The 10336-nt window shown below is 41.5% G+C and overlaps 1 protein-coding gene across 1 annotated transcript; it reads right to left on the reverse strand.

The window, feature by feature from the left end:
- Positions 1–1632: 1632 nt before the first annotated feature.
- On the reverse strand, positions 1633–8659 carry LOC306919561 (uncharacterized protein; the record flags this gene model as incomplete). Its single annotated transcript, XM_079532323.1, has 4 exons — positions 1633–3667; positions 4521–4616; positions 5965–6318; positions 8644–8659. 4 exons carry the CDS (start codon positions 8657–8659, stop codon positions 2427–2429), a joined length of 1707 nt encoding a protein of 568 aa, XP_079388449.1. The 3' UTR covers positions 1633–2426.
- Positions 8660–10336: the final 1677 nt, after the last annotated feature.

Consider the following 10336-nt stretch of genomic DNA (forward strand, 5'->3'; position numbering starts at 1 on the left):
CCCCAGAGACCCCCCCCCCCCCGCATGCCAAAGCGCCAGCGCTCGCCCAACAGTCTGCCGTCAACGAGGCGGATGCGTGCAAGGGCGAGGTCGCTTCTCGCCCTCAGGCGTCTTACTGTAGCTGTTTAATCAGTGCTGTGAGTCTTTATAGATTGTTATATTATAGATTGTTGCATGGGATTTGGTAGAGTTCATAGTGAAATATTTACATATACAGTATGGTACACTTACCATAACCTTGAATGTAATTATATTTACATTTACTTACCTCTGACTTCATGCAAGCAACAATAATGTAATTGTTATTGTCTCCACCAGGCCGAAGGCATGGGGAGAGAGTATGTTTTGCACTCCATCCGTCCGTCCGTCCGTCCATCCGTCCGTCCGTGTGTGTGTGTGTGTGTGTGTGTCCGTCCGTCCGTGGACAGCTAATCTCCGGCACCGTTGGCTTGATCGCAGCCATACTCTTCACACACACTCCCTGAATGCCACAGCTGAACCTCTGCCCCAAGTTTTTCACATTGGCCTCTTATAGCGACCAGGAGGCCACTTTGTGCAAAAATAAATTTGGACGCTACACCTACAGATTATGTCCAAACATCACGCAAATTGGTACACAGTCTCTCTAGAGCCATTCAACGAAACGGGTCTTTCAGACTCCATCCTGATTGGTTAAGATTGGCTACCAAAGTTTGCAGGATTTCAAACAAAATGCCGCACATCATGTGATTTCCGTGAAATTGTGCACACACATTCCCACTAGGCAGAGGAAGAAATGCCACTGGAACATTTTTCAACTCAGCCTCATGGTGGTGCTATAATTGGCCAATTAGTGTTTTTACCTCTAACTGCACGGATCTGTGTAAAACTTTGTATGCACCATGCACACTCCCTAGAGGCCAAGGAAAAAACATTTGCCTGGAATTTTTCACATCTGCCCTTTATAGCGCCACCAGGATCCAAATTTCACGCAAATGACATGCTCTCCATAGTCATGTGATCAAGACGGGTTTGTTTGATTTCTCATAATCCATCCTGATTGGCTACGATTGGCTTCTAAAATGTTCAGGAGTAGCCCGCTTTGTACCCGTTTTGTACAAATCGCCACAACTCCTCAACGCAGTGTCCAATTGCAGTGAAACTGTGCACGCATATTCCAACTAGGCTGAGGAAGAAATGCCACTTGACAGTTTTCAAATCAGTGCCATGGTGGCGCTACTACAGGCAAAGTAGCGTCACACACACACACACACACACTTTTCTAGTTTTTATTGTGTCGTCTTTGCGGTTTTGTTTTTACTACATGCAATACATATTTTGGAGTTTGAAGCATACATCCCGATTCATGTCCTCAGTGAATGGAGTTTGGCTTGCGGTCTGTGGTTGCTACACCCCAGGGAGGACAGTATAGACAGCACTACTAGTATATCTATTCATGAAGGAAATAAGCTAATATCGGCCATTTTCACCATGCATACTCTCTGTTAAAGTTTAAATTAGGTCTTAAATTCATTGTTGCAAGTGACTGACCAAGATAGGGGTACTTAGACATATCTTTGGTCACTCATAGCCATGTTTGTTTCTTAGGTTGTTTTTTCCTGGCCACAAATGATACGAATATAATATACATAATAATGATAATAATAAACTTTATTTGTATAGCACCTTTTCATGACATGAAATGCAGCTCAAAGTGCTTTACAAAACAATAGAGAAATAAAGAAAATTAAAGACAAAAAACAACATTAAAATAATAGCAGTTATGCAATACAGTGAGGACCTTGTTTAGTTGTCACTTTTTTAGGCACATCAATCAGGCCAGCAGTGGAGGAACACTATTACCCGGTGTCTGACTTTCTTGAGGCCAAACAACAGTGTTATTTATAGACAGATGCCAGGTTCATGGTTCACCTGGTGTCCTAGTTCATTGAGGCCCTACCTACACCATCTCTCTGTATTCTAAATGATTATTTACCTTGCTTATTTTAACCTATTTTGACCTGAGATCAGATTCTAAAAATGTCTTCTACATCCTGACAGTTTTCTGTCAGGATGTTTCTATGTTTCTATGTCAGTCATTTTTCAAAAATAGCAGACCTACAAGCTCGTAGAGGGTTAGGGCTCTGCTAGTAGATCTGCTATTTTTCAATAGCTAAAGCATAACATAATGCTAACACAAAAAGGGGTTCCCGCCCAAAATGGGTTAATTAGCTCTGGATAAGATTGTCTGCTAAATAAATCTAGTCTAACATTGTAATTGTCATATTGTGTGACTCATATGCTTCAGTATCTATAATTTGTCATACATGTGGGGCGTACTTGGAAGGGAGGGGAAAAAGCAGTATTACTGTTTCTGACAGTGTCTCCCCTGTATGAATCCTCGTATCAGAGGTGAAATTGACCAATGCATCTGCCAAAAGCTCTAACTAAAGTGGTTCTTCCCCTGTATGAGTCCTCATGTGGTAAGTTAGATGACTCTTTAACCTAAAGCCTTTGCTACAAACATTACAAGTAAAGGGCCTTTCCCCTGTATGAGTCCTCATGTGCTCTTTTAGATTACATTTGTTACCAAAGCATTTGCTACAAACTGTACAAGGAAAGGGCATGTCCCCTGTATGCATGTGTGTATGCATGTGTGTCTTAAGAGTACCACCTAAAGCAAAGCTTTTGTTACAAACTTTACAAGTAAATGGTTTTTCCCCCGTATGAGTTCTCAAGTGATCTTTTAGACTACTCATTGTTAACATGCCTTTCCCACAAACTTCACATGTAAAGGACTTTTCTCCTGTATGAGCCCTCATGTGTACTTTTAGATAACTTTCATGACCAAAGCCTTTGCTACAAACCTTACAAGTAAATGTTTTTTCCATTTCCCCCATATGAGTGGTCATGTGGTAAGCTAGAACATGCTTACGACCAAAAACTTTGCTACAAACATTACAAGTAAAGGGCTTTTCTCCTGTATGAGTCCTCATGTGGAAAGTTAGACCACGCTTACGACCAAAGCCTTTGCTACAAACATTACAAGTAAAGGGCTTTTCTCCTGTATGAGTCCTCATGTGAACTGTTAGATTACTTTTTTGACCAAAGCCTTTGCTACAAACATTACAAGTAAATGTGTTTTCCCTCGTACGAGTCCTCATGTGCTGTGTAAGATGTGCCTTCGTATTACACATTTTGCCACACTCTTGCCACTTCCCTGTGTGACTCCTAATGGAATCCGTTTGTTTTGTTGTTTTCAGATCCTGGGACAGCTTGTTGCTCAACGACCAGGCTTGACCTTTCACATTTTGTGTCTTGCGTGATGTCGGTGTGTTTAAATCTGATGGACCTTCCCTGGTCTCCTCTAACTCATCACTGTCTTCAGTGTCATATTTATTGTCTGATTCAGAAGAGTTTAAAGACAGGAGCTGGTTATCACTAGTTGGTTGTGATGTTCCACAGTCCTCTACATCAGCTTGTGTATTCATGCGTTGAGTTGAAGTGCTGGCTAGAGGCTCTGCCTCTCTGCCTTCATCATCATCATCCCTTTGCACTGCAAGTAATGTCAATGTTGACCCGTCATCCTCCACTGATCTTTGAAGTAGCTTCTGTTTAATCTGTAAAGACTCTGGTTCCTCCTGGACCAGACTGGACCTCCTCTCCTGATGTTCAGGGGAAAGCTCTTCTTTAGGCAAAAGATAAAATGAAAGAAATCCATTCAATGTCGAACTTAACATTTTCCATGCAGTGTTTCCTCTGTTGTACTACAAGGAAGTAAACACTTCAGACAAACATTTCTTCCAATTACCACGGGAAATGTTAGCCATGGTGATGTTCGTTCTTAACGAGCATGATGGCAGACCTTCCCACGGTTTTGAGCTCCTTGCTACATTTACAAAGCTAACGTGTATATGAGCGTTCAGATTTAAAATCTAAAGTGCTCACCTCCGGGGCCACGGATGTTAGAATTTTTCACAGGTGGGTATTAGCACCCGTGCATCCCGTAATCTTCAATACAAAGCATTTTAACCCGATCTGTGGCCATTTTCTCAAGTGCAATACACCTCCCAAATGATAGGGGTGCATAGTTGAAAGCATGGTGAAAGACTGAGAAACTGGTCAGCAACACATAATGCAACACATAATGCAAGGTTGCTAATGCCCACCCGAGCAAAATTCTAACATCCGTGGCCCCGGGGTGAGCACTTTATATTTGAAATCAGAATGTTCATGTAGACTTAAATGTTGTAAATGTAGCAAGGTGCCCAAAACAGGCTGCAGTAGCGTCATGACAGTCACGTTTCAGGGCTAGGAGAAACCAAATCAACTCGATCAACTTTAACGTCATCATCCACGATCTGCATTCTACTGTACTCTGTGCTGTACTACTCTGAATTGGACTGTACTCTGTACTGTACTCTGTACTGAAATAGGAATGTGGCTGAATAATGGATTACGGACGTAAACGGCAGAGACAGGATGAAGACATGTTTAGTGGAAATGTTAGCTACAACATAGCAGAATAAAATAAAACGTACTGGTTTCCAGGTCGTCGTCAGGTTCCTGTTTCTTCACAGTGCAGGCTGGTTGTGGAGAACTCATGTTCACCTGCAGGCTGGACTCCAAACACTGGTCTGGAATGAAGGAATTGAAGGACTTAAACATAAAGAAAGTAAAACATATGAAACGTGGAATGCCTGAGAAATAGCCTATATGTATAATAGTTTCATCTTGTGCTATGGCGTGATAAGAATAGCTGCAGATCATTTATAATCATCCTATATTCTGGCACCTGAGCACATGTATGTGTACGCATCACCAGACAGCACAATAATAATGAATTACATTTTTATAGCGCTTTTCTATGCACTACGTGCCTACTCAAAGCGCTTACAACGATTCATTCATTCATACATTGGCACAAACACTCATCCTCTTAATTTGAACACAAACCGTCATGTCCATTTATTAAGAATCCAAAAGTGTGAAACTGTGAATACATAAAAAGAATCATGTAATAATCTTAACTGACAAATATGATATACAATGAACTATTCCCTGCTAAAAAATGTTTTTAAAACACAGATGAAATGAAGCACAATCAGCTGTCAGTCAGCTGTTTAAAGTAATCAGCCTATCTTCCTAATTAACATCCGATGATGAACACACACACACACACACACACACACACACACACACACACACACACACACACACACACACACACACACACACACACACGTTGATTTCGTCGAATAAAACTGACGAAAAATGTTCCTCGACTACCCTTTTTCACTGACGAAAACTAAATGGAAAATAAATGAAAGCTAAGATGACTAAAAGTAAGACTACATATATTGACAATTTCGTCAACTAATACAAAACTAGACTAAAATGTTTGCAAGGGACTAGTGGACAAAATATCCAGTATCAGTAAGACACAAGTCATTTTACACTTGGTTGCATGCTGAAAATAGCCGATCTACAAGCTAACTAAGTGATGGGAAATGCACATTTTCATAGTAAATGCGACCTGCAGTCACAATAATATCGATTTGCATCTTTGTGACAGGCCTAAACATTCTCCCCTTCCTCCCCACACACACAGGAACCGTTTGGACGTGGGTTTTGACATCAGATAATTTTAGAAATATTCAAATCCCCTTACGCATAAGTCGTTCGTGAGAAAAAACAATCTGTGATTGGGATCGGTCCCAAATAAACCTGATCAGAGCACTGGCAAAAAAAGAGCAATAGCAAAAACAACAGCCCAAACATCAGCCCAAACATCCAAAAAGAAAAGTCCTATCATCTGTCATATGATTGCATTAAACTCACATTGCCACTCACTCACTCCAAAACATTTTGTTTTGTTTCTGAACCCACCCCCATCTGACCTAGAATAATGTAGGCTATGGGCTGCTATAGTATGACTTTTAGACTCAAATTAGCGATGCTTATTTTGATTTAGTTTTCTTTTACCTGAGAGAGTGTGGCACCTTGTCTTCCCATGTAGTAATGTCAATGTTGACACATCAACCTCCTCTTCCATGTTTTCCTCTTTAATTTGTGTAGGTTGTGGTTCCTCCTTGACCAGACTGGACCTCCTCTCCTCATGTTGTGAGGGTTGTGGTTCCTCCTTGACCAGACTGGACCTCCTCTCCTCATGTTGTGAGGGTTGTGGTTCCTCCTTGACCAAACTGGACCTCCTCTCCTCATGTTGTGAGGGTTGTGGTTCCTCCTTTACCAGACTGGACCTCCTCTCCTCATGTTGTGAGGGTTGTGGTTCCTCCTTGACCAGACTGGACCTCCTCTCCTCATGTTCAGGGGAAACCTCTTTACACAGACACAAGGAGGAGAGAAGAGCTATAGCATATCTTAAATGACCAGTGTCCAGTCAACTAGGATAAGACTTCCGGGTTACTTCCGCGTTGGTGCTAGCTAGGATAAGGCCTTCAAAATAAGAGGTTGAGACCTCGTAATTATTGTGTTATAAGTCATATTTATTTGAAAAATGCATTTATGATGTCTTTAAATGGCATATACTAGAGTACTTATATGTGGCCTAAAAGTTTTATTTAAAATGGCTATAGTGTTAGTATCCCTTTAAATTGGACACATTTGCGCTTGTAGATCAGCTATTATTTGGTTTAATTGAAATCCTGATTTTTTTTTAATTGGAATACTGAAAAGTAACATTTGTAATTTCAAATGCTTATTCAAATTATAGTTGTGGTATTTTGTATTAACATTCATAACAGTCAATAGCCTTAACAAATTATCTAATTGGATAAATGCTGTTCACTGGAGTGCATGTCCCTTGCAAACCCCACTCTCCGCTAAGCGGGATAGGTGTAAAATTCTGAGCGGCAGGCCTTCTACTGGTGTCAAGGTAAAAAATAGCCGCAATTTGCAACTCTAGATGTTTTTATAATGGGATGAATCTAGAGTTGCAATACCCTCCATTGACTCACCACTCATCCAATTTGGTTTGTGATCTGCTTGTCTTAAACAACGTTAAACTCACCAACATTGCAGCTGTAGTCCAAGATTGAATTATCCTCTTTCAATCTGCCGAGCTTGTTTTTCATAAAAATCCCCCGTAGACATGTTATGAGCTACTTTCTGTCAAGAAATTCTGTGCAGGTGATTATTTTTCTAAGTGCTGGAGTTTGGAAGCACTCGTCATAAGTCACTGAACGGCCCTGCGTACCACCTGTTTCGAATTTGCACGTAATGCAGGAGGCAGCTAACCTGACTCCGCCCGATGGGGCAGCAGAGAGTACACTGGGAACCCAGTGTACTCTCTGCTGCCCCATCTGGCGGAGTCAGGTTAGGAGGCAGCAGCGCGACCCGTTAACAAAAACGAGTGCTTCCAAACTGCAACAGTTTGTGAGTTTAACGTTGTTTAAGACAAGCAGATCACAAACCAAATTGGATGAGTGGGGAGTCAATGGAGGGTATTGCAACTCTAGATTCATCCCATTATAAAAAAATCTAGAGTTGCAAATTGCGGCTAGGTAAAAAAGTGCCATTTCCAGACCAGAGTGGACACTGGACAAAAAACGGGTCTTCTTTTGTTAATGTAATTTGTCAAATGTCTAACATTTGTTAATAAAAATACACTGAAACATAATTTGTATTGTATATTTTCGTTTAAATACTTAATGTATTGTTTTAATGTGCAAATTAATCGTTTTTGTTTACTTTAGCGCATACTTTTATTTTGAAGAGCTCGGCCACCGAAGTCTTATCCTAGCGCGGGCTGCCTTATCCTAGCTGACTGGACACAGCTTTCTCTTATTGTTGATTTGTCAGCTTAACAAACCTGGTCTGTATAATATGACTTGTGGCTGTAAAAGCACGTCCAGAAGTTTGTCTTGTCTCTTCAGCAGAATTTCTAGTGTCTCCATCTCTCTCTGGAAGAGGCTGAATATGAATCCTGCAGCAGTGCTGAGGCGCTCCAACACAAACACTCTGACAAGCTTCAGCTGACCAGCATCACTCGGCTGTTTTTCCAAAACACACAATATCTCCTCTCCCACCGACGTCAGGTGTTCATTTATCGACAGCCTCAGCTTTAGAGAGTCCGTTTGACGCATTCTACCTCGTTTTTGAGACATTTTTTCACCACGCTGATTTGTTCCTTGCTGCCATGAAAAACAAACAACACGCATGCAGTCAACAACGTGGTTCACGCATGCGCAATAGCAGCAGCTTCTTCTTCGCTTTACGGCAGATGGCAACCATGGCAACCAGTTTTTGGTGCATTACCGCCACCTTGTGACCCAAATCTTGGATCAACCTAAAATCTATCTTTACTACTATAGCAAATCCCTCTTCCAACCAATACGTGGTTATGGCACTGCTCAAAAAATATGATAACTAGTCCTTACACGTTCAAATATATGAACACCAAATTATGTACAGTGTGGGTACAGCGATGTAATAGATCCTATTATTGATGTATTGATTTTGAGGTGTAGGTGTAATCAGTCTGGTGTCAGAGGCGCTTGCCCGGTGTTGGGTGAAATCACCCCTCAGCTAAACACCCGCGTGCCACTTGCCCGTGGGGTGCATACGTTGATTAGACATACCCACAGTCCTACAGTCATTAGTCCGACAACACTGTTGCACCCCGTGCTGTGGGTTTAAAATCACCCGTGGCTCCCGACATGTGTTGCGGGTTAAAAGTAACCCGTGGTGGGTTAAATATCACTGTGCCGTCAGCGTGCGGTTAGGGTTTTGGGTAGGGTCTCGGACTTGACTGCATAGGACTGTTGGTATAACCAAATTGGACACATTGCCTTTTTTAGCCTAAGGAGTGTTTTTTGTGCAAAACTAATGGATTCAGAATAATGAAACTTGCCTTATATAGGATGTCAATGGTATGGTCACAAATAAACCCTATAAAACAAATTGCTCAATACCGACAGCTGGCCAGCAATAGACAATATTTTAGGCCAATAAAAAAACAATATAATTTCCCACCCCACAACCCCGGCTGCCGGACTATTAGATGATATCCTGTGTGTGTGTGTGTGTGTGTGTGTGTGTGTGTGTGTGTGTGTGTGTGTGTGTGTGTGTGTGTGTGTGTGTGTGTGTGTGTCTGTGTGTCTGTGTGTGTGCCTGTGTCTGTCTGTCTGTGTGTGTGTGTGTGTGTGTGTGTGTGTGTGTGTCTGTGTGTGTGTCTGTGTGTCTGTGTGTGTGTGTCTGTGTGTCTGTCTGTCTGTGTGTGTCTGTGTGTCTGTCTGTGTCTGTCTGTGTGTCTGTGTGTCTGTCTGTATGTGTGTGTGTGTGTGTGTGCGTGCGTGCGTGCGTGCGTGCGTGCGTGCGTGCGTGCGTGCGTGCGTGCGTGCGTTGTTGGTCAAATGAAAATGATGCATGGATAATGAATGGCTCACCCCCCTCCATTGTTCTGGAAATTCCATTCTGGAAAGGTGTTCCATTCCTCCATTACTGAAATTAGTTGTTGTTGTTTTACTATTGTTGTACTATTCTATGTCTGCCTAAAAGTACAGTACTTGTTAGAGTTAAAGATTTAGCTGGGGACCTGGAGTCTGTGAAATCTTTCACAGAATTACAGCGCAACCAACAGGTGGATTTTTGAAAATGACTCAAATCATGAAGACAGCGTGCAATATACGTGGAATCTTTCACAGACTTTCATACTAGGCTGAGGAATATATTCCACCTTTATTATTATTATTAGTTACAGTCAATAGAAAAACTGCTATGAGGATAACACCAGAAAAGCACAGAGACGTATGTACCATCCTCCTGCACTGGAGACAGTCCTATAATAAGTCTAACTTCTAAGGTTTTAACTTAGGACACACTGACACAGGGTGAAAGTAGGCAAAAACGGGCATTAATGCCAAATGGTTTTTTCCCGGTTAATTCCCTGATTACGGGATGTTAACGGACGTCTGTGGACATTTACCGAGAAAACAATTTACTGAAGATTTGTGGACATTTGTGGACATCTACATGGAATCTACTCACCATGTCTCAAAGATAAAAGATTTGGAGGATTTAGTATCAAAGATAAAAGATTTGGAGGATTTAGTCTCAAATTTGGAGGATTTAGTAGGTTACAGTTGGAAGGTTATGGTTAATGTAGTCATGTGTATGACTAATTGTAAATGAAGTAATGCAGATGTTTAAGTTCTTAGACGCAATACCCACAGGGTTGAAATAAAGAATAGGAGCAGAGACGTGCATTCCCAGTTATATCAAAATATATCATTTTGTTTTATTTATAAATCAATGCAGCTTACGCTGAACTGGTTCAAGTGCTCGATGATACAAGTTTGTCGTTGGTTATGCGTGAGGCAGCAGATGACGGAAGAAA

The sequence above is a fragment of the Electrona antarctica genome, assembly GCF_951216825.1.
Source record: "Electrona antarctica genome assembly, contig: scaffold_26, whole genome shotgun sequence".
NCBI lineage: Eukaryota > Metazoa > Chordata > Actinopteri > Myctophiformes > Myctophidae > Electrona > Electrona antarctica.